An 18,973-nucleotide genomic window follows, 5' to 3' on the forward strand; every position below is an offset into this window, starting at 1 on the left:
CTGCTGAATAGGAGTGGAGGGTCCGGGAAAGGACCCTAGGAATGACCGTTGGTGGTGTGAGAGACACCACTTATGACGGAGGAAGTTCGACCACTGGCTGCGCTTGCGGCAACGCCTGAGGTGGAGGTTGCGTAGACTGCATTGACTGTTCCGAAGGAAACGTGTTCCTATAGTCCTGCAGCATCAACTGCAGGTCAGAAATTAAAGAGGCGGGCATGGCCACCATGTCCTGCCCTAAACCAGGTGGACGTAGTCCTTGCAGAACATATTGATGCACCCGTTGGTCACATTGCTCATAGTATTCCTCTGTGTCAGTGTCCTGGAATTTTACATTTAAGTCTGAGGGACTGTAGGCATCCCCAAAATGGCCTTCATTCTCCTCCTCCTCCTCCGAATCGTCATCTAGAAGCAATGTCGGTAGATCTGTCGAAACTCGTCAAGGAGACGTCATCTCAGGTGTAATTTTCATTCTCTGCAGAGGAAATTGCAGTTTTTTACCCGTCGACTGCTTCGACGGTGCGGAGGTCGTCCAAGACTCCGTCGACAAGGTCTTCTGTGCCGTCGTCGTCGGGATGATCGTCGACTGTCTCGTAGACGAACTCGTCGTCATCACCATCATTGTGGTCGTCAAAGTCGTTGTCGTCGTCGACGGAGTTTTCGTCATGGACGATGCCGTCGACAGCAGCTTTCCGGAGACCACCATTGTCGACGTTGAAGAAGTTATCGTCGACGAACCAGGAAACCGCTACCGCCGACGAGCCCGTCGACGGAGCCAAGGAAGCAGTGGGAATTTTCCCAGAAGTAATCGTCGTCAAAGTACCTGATGTTTTTGTCGTCGACGGACGCAGTTTTTTCTCAGGCACGGTCCCTGGAGTGCCTGTAGAGTGTTTGTCACCAGTCCTTTCCTTTTTGGACGGAGGAGAAGTGATAGAAGAGATAGAGAGTGTAACTAATCCAGCAGCCTGTCCCTGCTTCTCCTTTTCACTTCCGTGAGGAGATTGCAGGGGACTAGCCCTCTGAGACCTGTCCGAGATCTTATGAGGGGCCTTAGAAGGGGGCTCAGCTGAAGAAGAACCAGGAGGAGACCTACCCCTCTTCTTGGATCTGTGAGAGGAAGCCAGAGATGTCGAACCCTCTTCATCCGATGAGAGAACCTCCTTCCGAGTCTTCATTTTTTGAAGCCAGGCCTGTCAGGCCTCTCTGTCACGAAGTGTCTTATTTTTTTAATTTATTTATTTGATTTATATAGCGCGTTATAACCCAGGGGTCTCAAAGTGCTTTGTCAGGATCCACACAAACGAGTACAGAAGAACAGCTGATCAAATATTACAGGCAGCCCCACGCTTAGTTGAGAAGGTTCTACAAATGTTACAGTCTGTGGCCTTGTGGTCAGGCTATAAGCAATAGATACAGCTTTCATGCTTCTCCTCCACAAAAAGACACTTTTTTCCACAAGACACACAGGACCTGAATAAGGCCTTCTTCTCCTTGTCAGACATGTCCTGATTGAAGTAGAAAACTTGAAGAAATAAACAGTTAGAATGAGAAAAACTGAGCAGAGCTCAGTGGAGACTCCCTAGCACAATGTGCGGTAGAAAAATCTGAGGCTCTGAGCTCTCTCAGGAAGGTTCCAGGGGATGAGGCTGCTCAGATTGGTCCTGACAAAAGTTTGGTCTCTTTTGCACAAAGAGGGTGATAGGATACAAAAGGAGATGAGGCCTAGGCCTATTTTTCTCCTTTGTTTCTATGGTTGTGATACTACCGAGGCTCCCATTCCGACGACGGGGAATGATACAAAGCATGGGAATCTATGAAAGTTCCAATACTGGGGCAAGCTAGATTCGACCTTTGTAGGTGTAGAAGGTAGCAAATAATATTTTGGATGGAAACATCCAGAGGATCAATATGTTTATTGTTACAATATATTGCAAATCTTTTCCACTTAGCGGCATAACATGCCTTGGTAGTGGGTCTTCTAGCTTCTTTAATTATGTTCATACAGTCTGGTGGTAGGTTTAAGTAATTAAACTCTAAGACTTCAGGAGCCAGATCGCCAATTTCAGTTGGCTTGGTTCTGGGTGTCTTATTAACAGGGATGGCGTGAGCCGTAATTTTTGATGTGGAACCAGTGAGAGAAAGGACCTCCTGAAGAGGCAGACGAATCGGGGGATCGACAGACATGCGGAGTAGCTTGGGATACCAGTATCTTCGTGCCCAGTCCGGAGCCACAAGGATAACTTGGGCCCGGTCGCGCCTGATCTTGTTCAGCACTCTAGGCAGAAAGGCGTACAACAGACCGCAGCTCCACTCGCGACGAATAGAGTCTCCGAGCGAGTGCCGCCTTAGAAAATCCAACCACCAGAACTGATGACATTGCACGTTCTCTTCTGTGACGAATAGATCTAACCAAGGCCCTCCCCACTGCTGAAAGAGGCCTTGCGCCACGTCAGAGTTCAGACGCCATTCGTGATCCATCATGCACAGACGGCTGAGTTCGTCCGCCCTGGCGTTCAGAGAACCTGCCAGGTGTTGAACCACCAGGGTCACGCCCTGATGTTCCAGCCACAGGCAGAGGCGCAGAGCCTCCAGGCATAGATAGGGTCCACGACCCCACCCCGCCCTGTTTGTTGGAGTACCACATGGCGGTGGTGTTGTCAGTGAACACTGGCAGTACACTCCCCCGGACAGAGGGGAGGAATGCCTTCAGTGCAAGCCGGATCGCCCGCAGCTTCAGAAGGTTGCAGTGGAGCCGGGACTCCGCAGGAGACCAAATGCCTCTGATCTCCGCCTCGCCCATGTGGCCGCCCCCAACCGCCACAACTACGTGCTCCGTTTGGGGTAGGGAGAGGGATCTGCCACGGGCCCAATCGCGATCCGTGAGCCAACACTGCAACTGTCTTGCAGTGCCCTGCGAGATCAAGACATGGTCGGACAAGTTGCCCTGATGCTGGGCCCACTGAAACTTCAGGTCCAACTGCAGAGCCCACATCTGCCGTGATGCACCAGAAGGATGCAGGAGGCCATCAGCCCCAGAAGCTGCAGCGTCAACCTGACCGAGACTCGGGATAACGGCTAAAAAATCGGAATCAGAGCCTGAATATCCCGAACCCGCTGTTCGGGAGGATAAACCCGAAACTGCACCGAGTCTGGAACCGCTCCGATGAAGAGGAGCTTCTGAGAGGGACACAGGTGCGACTTCGGCACATTGATGGAGAATCCCAGGAGGTCGGCCGTAGTCTGGAGGTGGCGGACGAGGGGCGAGCCCGCCTTCAACAACCAGTCGTCGAAGACTGAAATCCCTAACCTGTGCAGATGAGCTGCGACCACCGCCATCACTTTCGTGAACACCCATGGGGCGCTGGTAAGGCCGAAGGGGAGCACGGTAAACTGAAAGTGCTCGTGGCCTACCGTGAACCGCAGGTAACGCTGGTGGGCCGGCAGGACAGGGATGTGAAAATATGCGTCCTGCAAGTCCAACGCTACCATCCAGTCTTCTGGGTCTAGAGCAGCTAAGACCTGAGCCAAAGTCAGCATCTTGAACTTCTTCTTCTGGAGGAAGACGTTGACGTTCCGGAGATCCAAGATAGGGCGTAGGCCCCCTTTGTCCTTCTTGGGAACCAAAAAGTAGTGGGAGTAGCAACCACACCCTACTTCTGGCCCAGGAACGTACTCGAAGGCCCCCTTGGCCAAGAGGGCTGTAACTTCCTCTTGCAGAAGTTGCAAGTGATCCCCCGACACGCGGTTGTACTGCGGTGGCATGGCTGGAGGGGTCGCCTCGAAGGGGAGGGAGAAGCCCCTTCGGACGATTTGCAGCACTCACCTGTCCGATGTGACGGTGTGCCAGTGGAGGAGGTGATGGCGAACCCTGCCCCCCACTGGCGTCGCATGGGCCTGAATTCATTACCCTTAGAGCTCAGATCCCTAACTCCATATTCTCAGTTTCGAAAGAAACTTAAAGCTTATTTTTTCAGTAAAATCTTTACTTAGTCCCCTGTCACCTGTCCTCCTCCCTTTGTCCCTTGTGGAGATCTGCCAGTTACAGCGCCATGAAACCGCTGGTGTAAGAGCGCTATATAAGAACTTTTAAACTCAAACTCAAACTCAAAGCTCGGACTAGGAGGATTTTGTGGCGGATGCTGCAGGGGTAGGTGTGGACTGACCTCACCGTTGTCCCCGACCGCTGCCACGGCGGTTACCACGTCCGCCACCACGCTGGATGTTAGTCTGCGGTCCGTGGCTGGCAGGACGTGTGGGAGCACCCCTTCCTTGGCCACGAAAGGAGCGAAAGGCAACAGTCTGCTGGCGAGGGGCCGAGAGGCCCAAGGACTTGGCCGTAGCCCTGGAGTCCTTAAAGCGCTCAAGCGCACTGTCTGCCTGGTCGCCAAAGAGGCGACGGCCATCAAACGGCATGTTCATAAGTGTGTTTTGGACATCAGCCGAAAAGTTGGCGGACCTCAGCCAGGCGTGGTGACGAATCGCCACCGTCGTTGCCATCGCCCTGCCCAGCGAGTCCGTGGTATCCAGCCCACACTGGATGGAATACCGTGCCGCATCTCGACCCTCCACAAGGTCTTGGGTGAGTTTAGTCCGGACCCCCTCCGGACATTGTGGCAGCACGTCCGTGACCGTGTTCCACAGAGAGTGGGTGTAACTGCCCAAGAGGCACGCTGTTTTGACTGACCGCAACCCCAAACTAAGTGAGGAGAACATATTGTACCATACTGTTCGTACCTCTTGGATTCCCGATCAGGAGGAGCCGTCGGGAATGCGGTCTGGGAGTTAGAGGCCTGGATGACCAGGCTCTTGGGGGTGGGTGGACAGGAAGCAAGGGTCGCCCGGAGCCGGGCAGTGGCACCTGGCCACGTTCCTATCTACAGGCGGACCTGTAGCGGGCTTGGACCAAGTGCCCAGAAGAACGTCAGACAAGGCCTCATTAAACGGCAGCAGAGGCTCAGCCGAGCTTGCCTGCGGTTTAAGGACCTCAGTGAGGAGGTTAGTCCTCACGGTTGCGACGGGGAGCTCAAGGCCCAAGGCCTTGGCAGCCCGCGTCAACCCACACTATAGGCAGCCCTCTCCTCCGTAGCCACGGTAGGAGGGGAGACCAAACCAGTGTCGGGCGAAGTGTCCAGACCACTGGCCTCCCCTAGCTCACCTGCCCAGTCCTGAGAAGACTGGCACTCACGTGCCAGAGAGTCCTCGGACCCCTCCCAATCCTCCTCGTCACCCATCTCCTGATACTCAGGTTCAAAGGATGGGGAAGGGAAGTAGAAATCTAGCGGCGTCGAATACGGCGCCGCTCCGACGTCGGACCAAAATAGAGGGTAGGACCGGGGAGGACGGCGTCCTGGGACGGCGCCGGCAAGGTTGTGATGTCGACCGGCGACGACCCGGATCCGGAGGGTCCCTGCGGCGTCGGGACCGAAGTCGCCGAGGCCGAAGCACCCTGCCCGCTTGGGGACCCAGTTGGGGCCGATTGGCCCAAAGGCACCGCGGAACCTGATGGAGGAGTGAGCAACCTCATGGCCATCCGGCGTCGCGTTCTGCCCAGGGACCGTCTGGTATGGAGCAGGCCGAGACGCCTGCGGCTCCGGAGGAGCCGAGGGGGCTGTGTCGCCCGAACCCCCGGCCGCGTCGCGCGAGCATCGGGGGTAGTCAGAAGAGCGATGTCGCCTCTCCGACTTCTTGTGCCTCTTACCTGAGGACTTCGAGCCTTCAGTGGCTAAGGCTCCTCCACCTAGAGAAGAACGTTTATGCACAATCAGTGAGTCCAAGGAAAGCCTTCTCTCAGTTAGCCTAATTTCATGAGTAAGGGCAGATTCAGCCGTTGTTAAGAAGGCATTCAGTGTCCCAACAGCTCCAGGCCCTTGCTTTTCCTTAAAAACCTTCTTTTTACTCATTTTAATTCTCAATAGGCAGTCTCCAAAGAGTCAGAGGATTACAACTTCAATAATAAAAAGGCAAACTACAATACCTTTATCACCTCAGTCCTGATAGACAAATGTAAGGAGGCTCCAATGACCTAGTCCCAGCGGGCTCAGTAGAGCTAAGAGCTATGCAAATGCTGCCAAAGTGACGATGTACACGAATAAGAGCGAGTGCTATCTGCCACACTCAACAGGCGGCCTTCCCAGCAGTTCACATAGTTGATATACAGAGGCGAAATAGGGCAAAACGCCTTCCTACCTTCTCCTTAAATGCTGAAAGTTCACCAGCAGATAGGCAGAGTAGACACAGTGCTCCAATAGGAGTATGGGGAATGTCTCCAGTAACTGGCCAAGTGAATAGGCCCAGCCCAGCCCAGCCTCCTCCGGGCTATGACGGGCCTGTCGTGGGAGGCACCAATCACTTTTGAGCATGTGTGGCGGCACAGGCGTTTCAACAGGCTCCTTCCGCACTCCCCCGGTGATTCTGGGAGATGGAGTCCCGAAGATGTGGCCAGAAACAGATGTGGCAAGATCAGCAAGAAGTCATCAGACACCACCTATGCAGTTAAGGGTAACAGACTGGCCCTCAGCACCACAGCTGGAACAGTAGATGGTAGAGACAGCAACGTTGGCCACTGAAGCAGACAATACCAGGACAAGGGGCAAGATTCTTACATGGTGCACCTTCAGGGGCTCCATATTTATTATTTTCTGAAGTATTCTAAGCATTCAAGTCACAATCAACAAAAACAGGTCACTGACATACAGACTGGAGCCCAAGCCAAGGTGCTTCAAAGAAAATCTTATCAGCACTTGAAGCAATGCATGTGCATTCACAGGCGAAACATAAGTAAACACAAACAGAAAGCAGAACAACTTATGCTGTGAGGGAAAAACAACTGGAGGTGCACTGAATGAATCCAGGCCAGCAGTGTGACAGCCAAGCACAAGAAAAATAGTACTAGATGTTGGCAATGCACACATCCTTCCTCAACCACGAGGAAGCTACAGATTACAGTTGGCAGCCTGTGAAACCACTTGGTATTGCTATCCAGGTACAAAACCATGCACCAGGGCTAGACAATAATAGTTTCTTTGTAGAGAGAGAAAGCTGCTATGGTGAAGATTAGAATATTGGATGCGCGAATAGCCTGGCAAGCCCTTAACAGCCATAACAAACAAATTGAATGTGCATATTATGCTTCCATCTACTAAACGTGAACACCAGGTAACGCAGACCAAATGCATTACAAAAATACTCACTCGCTTCCAACTTTGCAGGTATGTTGTTGTTTGGTCCCTCCTCTGCAGTTCCATCCCCACCACCTCGGGATCGTGAATTCCAGACTTTGATCACTTCCACATCATTTTCACTGCCACTCTCACTTGCACTGCTACTTTCTTTCTTCCCTTTTTTCACTTTTGGTGCTGGTGCCCTATTAAAAAACATATGATCACATAAATATTCTTTGAAATGAAAGAACACCACATGTAACAAAAATATGGAAGAAACTGGAAAAATACTAATGACAGCCTCACCCATCATGTACAAAATTGAGTGATGTAATTTTCTTTCTCAACTCTTTCCACACCCTTGGATGAGGAGCTCAATAACTGATCAGATATGACTGTGTAGATCTCTAGATTTATACCTTTTTATATACGGAAAAAGAGAGCATTTTGCTAAACGGGGATGAGCGAGGGCAGTGTGTTTAGATAAAGAGTATTCACCAGAAAGAGCATCACTGAAGTTAAGTAACTTGTTCTTCTGATGGATACTTCGAATTGCATATTCCTCACCAAGCAGTACCTCCCAAGGTGACGGGTCTGCGAATGGCTCAAACTAAAATGTCTGAACTGAACAGACAAAATGCCCATCCCTAGGACATGAGTGGCAAGGCATTAGCGCTTTGTGAACGTGTGCACTGATGTCCACATACCATCCTGTCAGATTTCTGGATGGGCACTCCCATCCCATGTAGTGGGAGCAGCCTAAGATCTGGTGGAATGAGCACTCAATGGAGTCTCTCCTCTTCTGAGCGATGGGGGAAAGAGGGGTACAAAATGTCAAAAGAGTAGGAAAATACCCCTTTTTGAGTGGTCATCCCAACTTTTTGCTAGGCTCTGCAGCTGTTTTTTTTTTACTCTGCAGGCGTCGTCACTGCTGTCCAGTGTATGTACTCTGCCCCTAAAACATGTCAATCTAGTATACACCTACATGGCAAACTTAACTGACCTATACATCCCTAGTACAAAGTATACCTAGGGCCTGTAGGTTAAAAGGCACTAGCTGACTGCAGCATTCTGTGCCATCGCTGAAAAACAGGACTGCATACCTGCCACCAGTAACCTGGCTGTGCAGGTTGAAGTTGCATATTTGGCTTGTTAATACAACCTCTTTTCACGTCCTTTTAGATATTGATAAGTCCCTTCTAAGTTATCGTTTTGTGTTCTGGTATTTAAAAGTAGGACATTTACCAGTTTCATGTTAAACATGCCCTTATACACATATACAGGCCTAAACCACTATTTTCATTGTATCAGGGTTAGCTGTTCCATACTAAAGCATTGAGATTGAAAATTAAAACGAAATAATGTTATCTCCACTTAGGAACTAGATAAAAATATGTTCATCCATAGACTTCTATAAATATTTATTACCAATCCATTTGTAAGTTGGGATTTACAACAAATAGCCTCTAGCAGCTCATTTGCATGAGCAACGTGTCTCCCACAAACTGTATAGCTCCTTAATTATGTGTGAATTGGCTCCCAGAGATGACAGCAGGCTTGGGTGTGGGGAACTGTCCGGTTCCTCTGATAGCATGACCATCCGGGCAGGTCAAACAACTTCATTATCTTTGAAGGGGCCTGCCTTGTCACAGGCAGATGTAGCTCACACCTGGGCCTGTCTCTTCTACTGTCCTTGACAGCCAGGTAACAATCTCAGTGGGAAGAGAACTGTCCCCAGAACTGGTTTTGAGTGAACAAAAGGGAGGGTTTGCTCATTTTCTGGGCCACACCTATGGGTGGCACAGGAGCTTTGCACAATAGGAAGAAAGATTCTGGTATGCTAGATTTAGGTAAAGAGGGGCTCTGTGGGATTGTATGCAGCAGGACACAGGCACTGCTGCAAAAGTGGGTAGGGTTATGCTGGGAATTTTGTCCTTTCAGTTAGGGATGAGCCAAGAATCACCCCATCCACAAGCTAGTGCCAGGCACAAATGAGGCAGCACTGTGTACATTCTTCACAACACTTCTCGACCTGTGGAAGACAAAACAAGGACTGTGACTGGAAGGAGAATACTACGGGCTAGACTTGTTCCCACATGTAACCAAGACAAAGCAGTGGACTCAAAGTGCCTCTTGGCGGACCACTTATTAAACTGCAGACAAAAACGCTGCAAAAAGCCCAATTTTAGTAGAAGCTTGGATGACCAGCTTCAACTAGAAATGCCCTGGACTAACCATCAAGTGCTACCCCCCCCCCCCCCCCCTCCCCCCCCTCCAAGCACCTGGACCAGTCTGTCCCAATACAGCAAGTTGTGGGACTTTGAACATTTTTTACACACTTTCTGCCTGGAGACCCAGCGGAACCTGTTAGATGTCCAGGCCTTCCTCGGCACAGACTTCGCCTGCTCAGAGCTTTCCCACTTTCGTTGAGGAGCACACCGTTACCTAGTTGTCGAGTCCAGCTTCTGATGCAGCTTGCCCCACCGACAACTCATTGACAGAAGCGTTTATTGAGGAAAAAGTAGTTAAGTCAAAAGGTAAACTTTCCACAGAGACGAACATGGTTCCTCTGTCTACCCAGAAGTCTATTGCACTTAGCATTAACTTTTGACTCTGACCTGGTCTATCGCGACCAGTTACTTGCGGTTAGGACTTTGCACTTTTGGTACCTATTTTCAATTAAAACTTAAAAAATGCATGTCAGTTCCCCTTATTGGATTTGTCGTAATTTTGTTCATGACAATAATCTAATACGTTTTTTAACTTTGGTAACAATGTATATGTAAAAGACAAATGTAGTTATAGATTCCTTACCTTGGAATTACCCTCTTGGTATCAGACTGGATCTGGAGAAATTTTGACATAGCAGTAAGCCTGCGAGTCGGTAGGTGGTGTCTGTCGACTCCACGTTAGTCGTGGTCGCCAGGATGACGTTATGGTGTCTACTTACACACCGAACATGAGAGCTTACATCAGTTCTGACACGGCCTCCACACCAGAAGCGCAGAGCCATGCAAGACACGGACTACTGGTGCACATAACTAGGGCCCTAGAAGGGAATCCCTTACCCTAGAAGTCTGTTCGCAGAACGGGGAGGATGGGTGGGGCGGTAAGGAATCTATAACTACATATGGCTCTTACAGATACATTGTTACCGAAGGAAAGTAACTTGTTCATCTGAAATAGACTGTAGTTATAGATTCATTACCTTTGAATAGATACCCCAGCAATACCAACCCTGGTGGTGGGTCTGCGAACTAAGTTCACACCAGAAAGTCCTGGAGAACAGAACAGCCAAAGAAGCTGTGTCTCCGGACTTAGCAGTCCATGCAGTAATGTTTAGTGAATGTGTGCAGGGATGCCCATGTGGCTGCCTGGCAGATGTCAACCATCGGAACTCCACGTCCCCAAGCAGGAGTGGCTGTGGTCGCCCTGGTAGAGTGGTCGCGCAGTCTTACTGGAGGTTCCCTTTATGCCAAAGAATAACAGATCTTGATCCATAAGACAACCCATTGAGAGATGGTACATTTGTGCACGTCCCAACCTTTCTTGGCACTACATAACCCACGAAGAGTTGATCGTCCATCCGAAATTCTTTAGTGCAGTCAAAGTAGAAGGACAGAGCACGGTTTTGGACCAGAGGGTGGAGTCACTCCTCCTCCTTGGAAGGGTGCGGAGGCGGGAAGAAATGAAATGAAATGAAAAAGAAATTTCTAAAGCGCACTGCGGCCAAGCGGCTTCCTGGCGCTGAGGAGCACATCAGAATCTACAGAGGAAACCCAAGGAGATTAGCTGGGGAATGCCTGAAGGAAAAGAAAAGTTTTAAGAGCTTTACGAAAGTGAGAAAAAATAGGGATAGAGCGAATGGAGAGAGGGAGATTGTTCCAAATATGGGGGGCCAGCACAGAGAATCGGGTGCCCCCGGTGCGGGATTTGCGGAAGCGGGGGACGTGAAGAAGAGCGGAGGGTACGGCTGGGGGCGTGAGAAGAGATAAGTGAGTTGATGAAAAGCGGGGCAGAGCGAGCGTGCGCCCGAAAGGCCAAGCAAGCTAGTTTGAAATGAGACCTGAAATGAACCGGGAGCCAGTGGAGGGTTTTGAGGGCAGGGGTGATGTGGGAGAATTTGGGGAGACGAAGGATAAGGCGGGCCGCCTGGTTTTGGATGGCCTGGAGACGGCGAGTTTCGTAGGCAGGAATACCTACGTACAAGCCGTTTCCATAATCCAGGCGGGATGTAATGACGGCCGTGATAATGGTTTTAAGAGCATCCACAGAAAAGAACCGGGAGATCTTACGGATTAAACGGAGGGAAGAAAAACAAGAAGACACGACGGAACTGATTTGGGCATGCATGGACAGATCATTGCTGATCTTGATGCCCAAAGTCCGGACAGAGGAAACAGGGGAGGGCCAAAAGAAAGGGGCCAGTGAGCTGAGGACCAGGGATTAGACGAACCACCAGTGAGGACGAGCTCTGTCTTATCGGGATTGAGCTTCAAGTGATTGAAGCTCATCCACTGGGAAATGAAAACAAGAGTGGAACAAAACTTAGGGAGAGAGTCAGCTGGGGATGAAAGATCAAAGACGAGCTGGAGGTCATCTGCGTAATTGTACACAGAGACCCCCAGCTCGAGAAGAGAGGAGATGAGGGGGCGGATGTAAAGGTTGAAGAGAAGTGGGGAAAGGGAAGAGCCTTGAGGGACCCCACAGGTGACTTGAAGAGGGGGAGCAGAAAAATCAGTGAGGTGAACTGCCTGTGATCTGCCTTGGAGGAAGGACGCGATCCAGGAGAAGGCAGTGCCTTGGATGCCCGCTGCGCTGACACGGTCGAGAAGGATGGCATGATCGACCGTGTCAAACGCAGCGGACAAATCCAAAAGGACCAAGGCCTGGGGGAGATTGCTGTCGGCCTTCCCCTTAAGTTCATCCAGGACCGCGAGGACCACGCCCTCAGTGGAGTGGCCGGGACGAAAGCCCGCCTGGTGGGAGGCCAAGAGATGGTTCTCCTCAATGTAAGTGGAGATGCAAGATGTCACGTGGCTTTCGAGGATCTTCCCTAGATAGGGAAGAAGGGAAATCGGCCTGAAATTAGATGGAAGAGAGGGGTCAAGACCGGCTTTTTTCAAAATAGGAAAAACTATAGCGGATTTAAAAGGGGAGGGAACACAACCCGAGGCCAAAGAAGTGTTGAGAAAAGTAAGGGGGGGGGGATGGAACAGCTACTATAGAGTTCTGAGGATCCGTGCGGGAGCACAGTCCGCAGGAGAACCGGACTTGACCTTGACAAGCAGGTCGAGGAAAAGCTCCGGTAAAATTGGTTCAAAGTGATCCAGAACAGAAGGAGACAGAGGAGAATAATCAGAAAGTTCAGGTTGAGACACAATGGGAATGTTGGCCTTAATGGTAATGATTTTATTAATGAAATAATCGTTCAAGGAGTGACAGAGAGATTGAGAGGGGGCAGGGGAGAGACAGGGGTGATCAGAGGTGGCAAGACTATGAACTAGTGAGAAAATCTCACGGGATTTGTTGGCCGAGAGGGCCACTCTCTCAGTAAAGTATTTAGATTTGGCCGCTAAGATGGCTTTTTTGTAGGTATTAAGGAGGGCTTTATATTTGAGGCGGAGGGTAGGGCAGTAGTTGCGTCGCCAATGACGCTCCGAGCGCCTAAGGAACAAGTTACTTCCTTTCGGTAACGATATATCTGTAAGAAACATTAGTTAGTGTTAGATTCCTTACCTTAGAATATCCCCAGGCGTCAGTCTGGATCCGGAAACTTTTGCGTAGCAGTACCCCTGCGCGTCGGTAGGCGTCGTCTGCAGGCGTCCCCTGCGGCTCCGCGTCCGTCGTCGGCGTCGTGATGACGTCGCTGGAGTATATAGACGCCGCCTCCGCGCGCTGACGTCAGTTCTTTGTACACAGCTTTTCCGCGCCAGGAGACGCAGAGCCATGAGAGAACCAACACTGGTGCCATGTAAAAAACTAGGGCCCTGAAAGGGATGTCCTTAACCCTAGGTATCAGTTCGCAGAACGGGGAGGATGGGTGGGTTCGGTAAGGAATCTAACACTAACTAATGTTTCTTACAGATATATCGTTACCGAAGGTAAGTAACTTGTTCATCTGAAAGAAACACGTTAGTGTTAGATTCCTTACCTTAGAATACATACCCCAGCAATACCAACCCCGGTGGTGGGTCTGCGAACCAATACAATACTACACCAGAAAGTCCTGGAGGACAGAACGGCCAAAGAAGCCATCCCTCCGGACTTGACTGTCCAGGCAGTAGTGCCTCGCAAAGGTGTGCAGCGAGGCCCACGTAGCCGCTTGGCAAATGTCCTGCAAGGGGACTCCCCGGCCCAGGGCAGTGGTAGCCGCCGTGGCCCGAGTGGAATGGGCCCTCAGCCCAACAGGAGGCTCCTTCCGAGCCAAAGAGTAGCACGCTTTGATGCAGAGAACGACCCATCGAGAGATGGTCTTTTTACAGACCGCCCGTCCCTTCTTCGCACCCACGTAGCCAACAAACAGTTGGTCATCCACCCGGAACTGGCGTGTGCGATCCATGTAAAATGAAAGCGCACGTTTTGGGTCCAGACGATGGAGCCGCTCTTCATCCTTTGAAGGATGCGGAGGCGGGAAGAAGGAAGGGAGGGTGATGGACTGCCCGATGTGAAAGGCCGAAACAACCTTGGGCAGGAAAGAAGGTCTAGTCCTCAGAACCACCTTGTCAGGATGAATGGACAGGAAAGGAGGTTGGACAGAAAGAGCCTGGAGCTCACTCACCCTCCTGGCAGAGGTGATGGCAACCAGGAAAGCCGTCTTTAAAGTCAGGAGACGGAGAGGGCAAGAATGAAGGGGCTCAAAGGGAGCACACATCAGAAAAGTTAGAACCAGGTTCAAATCCCACTGAGGCATCACAAACGGAACAGGTGGAAACATGTGAGTGATGCCTTTCAAGAATCGAGTTACAATCGGGGATTTGAACAAAGAAGGCTGATCAGGAAGCCTCAAAAAGGCTGAAAGGGCAGAAAGGTAGCCCTTGATAGTGCCCCGAGCAGAGCCCTGCTGGGCAAGAGAAAGAAGAAACAGAAGAACCTCCGAAAGAGGGGCAGAAAGAGGATCCACAGCCTTTGCTGTGCACCATGCCACAAATCTGTTCCACCGACAGGCGTATACCGACTTAGTGGAGGGACGCCTGGCTGCCAGAATAACATCACAGACTTCAGGAGGCAAGTCAAATGGCCTCAACTGCCGCCGCTCAATCTCCAAGCATGGAGGTGGAGACTGGACAGGTTCGGGTGGAGGACCGTCCCCTGCTGCTGCGACAGAAGGTCCTCCTGAAGGGGCAGGCGGATCGGGGGACCGACTGACATGCTGAGTAGCTCGGGATACCAGTATCTTCGAGCCCAGTCCGGAGCCACAAGGATAACTTGGGCCCGGTCGCGCCTGATCTTCTTCAGCACTCTGGGCAGAAGTGGTATAGGCGGAAAGGCGTATAACAGACCGCAACTCCACTCGCGCCGAAAGGCGTCGCCGTGCGAGTGCCGTCTTGGAAACTCCAACGCGCAGAACTGATGACATTGCGCGTTCTCTTCGGTGGCGAATAGATCTAACCAAGGCTCTCCCCATTGCAGAAAGATGCCTTGCGCCACGTCCGAGTTCAGACGCCATTCGTGATCCATCGAGCACCGACGGCTGAGTTCGTCCGCCCTGGCGTTCAGAGAACCTGCCAGGTGTTGAACCGTCAGAGTCACGCCCTGACGTTCCAGCCATTGCCAGAGGCGCAGAGCCTCCTGGCAAAGGGTCCACGACCCCACACCGCCCTGTTTGTTGCAGTACCACATGGCGGTGGTGTTGTCGGTGAACACCTGCACTACACTCCCGTTGACAAAGGGGAGAAATGCCTTCAGTGCCAGACGAATCGCCCGCAGCTCCAACAGGTTGATATGGAGCCGGGACTCCGCCGGAGACCAGATGCCTCTGATCTCTGCCTCTCCCAAGTGGCCACCCCAGCACTGGAGGGACGCGTCCGTCACGACAACGTGCTCCGGTTGGGGAAGGGAGAGGGACTTGCCCTTGACCCAATCGCGGTCCGTAAGCCACCACTGCAGTTGTCTTGCAGTGCCCTCCGAGATCAAGACGTGGTCGGACAAGTTGCCCTGATGCTGGGCCCACTGAAACTTCAGGTCCCACTGCAGAGCCCGCATCCGCCACCGGGCGTGATGCACCAGAAGGATGCAGGAAGCCATCAGTCCCAGCAGCCGCAGCGTCAACCTGACCGAAACCCGGGATAGCGGCTGAAAGATGGGAATCAAAGCCTGAATATCCCGAACCCGCCGTTCCGGAGGATAAACCCGGAACTGCGCCGAGTCCAGAACCGCTCCGATGAAAAGGAGCTTTTGAGAGGGACACAGGTGTGATTTCGGCACATTGATGGAGAACCCCAGGTCGTGCAAGAGGTCTGCCGTCATCTGAAGGTGGTGGACGACTGTCTGGGGCGAGCCCGCCTTCAACAACCAGTCGTCTAGGTAGGGGAAGACTGAAACCCCCAACCTGCGCAGATGGGCTGCGACCACCGCCATCACCTTTGTGAACACCCGTGGGGCGCTGGTAAGGCCGAAGGGAAGCACGATAAACTGAAAATGCTCCTGGTCTACCGTGAACCGCAGGTAACGCCGGTGGGCCGGCAGGACGGGGATGTGAAAATAGGCGTCCTGCAAGTCCAACGCTACCATCCAGTCTTGTGGGTCTAGAGCCGCCAAGACCTGAGCTAACGTCAACATCTTGAACTTCTCCTTCCGGAGGAAGCCGTTGACGTTCCTTAGATCCAAGATAGGACGTAGGCCCCCCTTGTCCTTCTTGGGCACCAGAAAGTAGTGGGAATAACAACCACGCCCTACTTCTGGCCCAGGAACGCGCTCGATGGCCCCCTTGGCCAAGAGGGCCGTAACTTCCTCCTGCAGAAGTGTCAAGTGGTCCCCCGACACACGGTGGTTCTGCGGTGGCATGGCTGGAGGAGAGGTCTCGAAGGGGAGGGAGTAGCCCCTTCGGACGATTTGCAGCACCCACCTGTCCGAAGTGATCGTGCGCCAGTGAGCGTGGTGATGGCGAACCCTGCCACCCACTGGCGTCACATGGGGCCGAAAGCACGGACTAGGAGGATTTTGGGGTAGATGCTGCGGGGGAAGGTGTGGTCTGACCCCGCCGTTGTCCCCGACCGCCACCACGGCGGTTTCCACGGCCGCCACCGCGTTGAAAGGATTGTTGCGGCGCGTGGCTGGCAGCACGTGTGGGGGCGCCCCTTCCTTGGCCACGAAAGGGACGAAACGAACCCGTTTGCTGACGCTGGGTCGAGAGACCCAAGGACTTGGCCGTGACCCTGGAGTCCTTGAAGCGTTCCAGCGCGTGGTCCGCCTTGTCACCCAAGAGGTGACAGCCATCGAACGGCATGTCCATCAAGGTATTCTGGACATCTGCCGAAAAATTGGCGGATCTCAGCCAGGCGTGGTGACGAATCGCCACCGTCGTTGACATAGCTCTGCCCAGCGAGTCGGTCGTATCAAGACCACACTGTATCGAATATTTCGCTGCATCTCGGCCCTCAGCCACAGCCTGACCGAGTTTTGCCCGCACCTCCATGGGGCATTCTGGCAGCAGTTCCGCGACCGTATCCCACACAGAGTGGGTGTAGCGGCCCAAGAGGCAAGCGGTGTTGCAAGACCGCAGGCCCAAACTAATGGACGAGAAGACCTTCTTGCCAAATTGGTCATACCTCTTGGATTCCCGGTCGGGCGGGGCCGACGGGAATGCGGACTGGGAGGTCGAGGCCTGGATCACCAGACTCTCAGGAGTGGGGTGGGTAGACAGGAACTTGGGGTCGTCCGGACAAGGACGGTGGCGCCTGGCCACGTTCCGATCAACAGGCGGACCTGAAGCGGGCCTGGACCAAGTGCCCAACAGAACGTCTGACAAGGCTTCATTAAACGGCAGCAGTGGCTCCTGTGGGCATGACTGCGGTTTGAAGACCTCGGTGAGGATGTTAGGCCTCACGGCCGCGACGGGGAGCTCAAGGTGTAAGGCCTTGGCAGCCCTCATCAGCACCACAGAATATGCAGCTCACTCCACCGATGCCACGAAAGGAGGAGAGATCAAACCAGGGTTAGGAGAGTCGTCCAGACCACTGGCATCCCCCAAGTCACCTGTCCAGTCCGGGTCATACTGGCACTCGCGTGACAGAGGGTCCTCGGACCCCTCCCAACCTTCACCGAACTCTTCATCTTCTCCGTATTCGGAGTCAACGATGTAGACCGGCTCCTCGGGGTTCAAGGGCCCCATCGGCGCCGGAACCGGCGTCGAGCGACGCCCGTCCGGCTCCGCGTCCGGCGTCGGTGAAGGTAAGGGGACGGCGCCGCCCGGAGCCGGCGTCGGAACCCCGCTGCCGGCCGGAGCCGGCACCGGAGAACCGGCGCCGCGCGGGGACGGTGCCGGGGGTAACCCCGATGGTAACGGCGCCGGAAGGCCAGCCGGCGTCGAACCCGAAGGCCCTTGCGGCGCCGGGGTCGGAGCCGTCGCCTGCGCCGGGGCCGGAGCCGTCGGCGGCGCCGAGGCAGGGACACCCGAACCGCCAGGGCCCCCAGACGGTAGCACTGGGCCCGAAGGCACCGTAGGCCCCGTCGGAGAACTGAGCGCCCTCATGGCCATGAGGAACGCCTCGATCTCCTCAGGCGTCGCGCCGTGCCCAGGGACCGGAGGGTATGAGGCAGGCCGCGCCAGCGACTCTCGCGGAGCCGCGGGGTTGGGGTCACCCGAGCCCCCGGCCGCATCGCGCGAGCGTCGGGGGAGTCGGGGGTACGATGACGACGCCCCGACTTCTTGTGCTTCCTACCTGATGAGCCTGACGAGTGGTGTCGACTTCCGGAACGCTCGGCGCGGCTCCGCGACCGCTCCCTCGAACGCTCTCTCGATCTCCGGCCGGACCGGGACCGCTCCCGGTCCCGACGTGGGGCCGACACCCGGAGCTCCAGTAGCTTGCGGGACCGCTCCCGCCTAGCCTTGTTGGGGAGGGCCCGGCAGTCGACGCAGGAGTCCACGTCGTGGTCGGGGCCCAGACACCGGAGACAGAGGCGGTGATGGTCTGTGACCGACATCGTGCGCTCACAGTCATCACAGTGCTTGAACCCAGGCATCCTATCAGGCACAAAGAGAGAAATAACTATCGAAAAACTTGGTCAAAAGACCGGAGTACTGCTCTTCAGATCTGCGTCCACTGGCGCGGAAAAAAGAAGAACTGACGTCAGCGCGCGGAGGCGGCGTCTATATACTCCAGCGACGTCATCACGGCGCACGACGCCGACGACGGACGCGGAGCCGCAGGGGACGCCTGCAGACGACGCCTACCGACGCGCAGGGGTACTGCTACGCAAAAGTTTCCGGATCCAGACTGACGCCTGGGGATATTCTAAGGTAAGGAATCTAACACTAACGTGTTTCTTTCAGATCTCTAATTTAAGGGATTTAAGGTCATTGGAAAACCACTTGTTAGCGTCGTGGGGGCGAGCAGATTTGACCTTTTTTAATGGGGCGACCTGGTCGCAAGCAGAAGAAAGCCAAGTATTAATGGCATCCGCCTGATTTTTCAAAAGCAGGTCAGTCAGGGTAGGAGCAGATGAAGACAATAAAGAGGAAAGGTCATTAAGATCGGTCTTATTCCAGTTCGAGCCAAGATGTTTTTAGGCAGGGGGGCTTTCTCAGCTTGACCCAAGTGGATGGAAAAGGAGATCATGGAGTGATCCGACCAGACACAGGGAAGGATGGAGGT

At 53.3% G+C, this 18,973-nt stretch overlaps 1 protein-coding gene across 1 annotated transcript in view; it reads right to left on the minus strand.

Annotated features, from left to right (window-relative positions):
• Positions 1 to 18,973, minus strand: part of ATRX (ATRX chromatin remodeler) — a 1,771,102-nt gene that overhangs the window by 489,896 nt on the left and 1,262,233 nt on the right. The window contains exon 25 of the mRNA XM_086918408.1: positions 7,188 to 7,360. Coding sequence (XP_086774534.1) covers positions 7,188 to 7,360 — 173 coding nt within the window. The remainder of the gene's footprint in view (positions 1 to 7,187; positions 7,361 to 18,973) is intronic.

This window comes from Lissotriton vulgaris, chromosome 4_1 (assembly GCF_964263255.1).
Source record: "Lissotriton vulgaris chromosome 4_1, aLisVul1.2, whole genome shotgun sequence".
NCBI lineage: Eukaryota > Metazoa > Chordata > Amphibia > Caudata > Salamandridae > Lissotriton > Lissotriton vulgaris.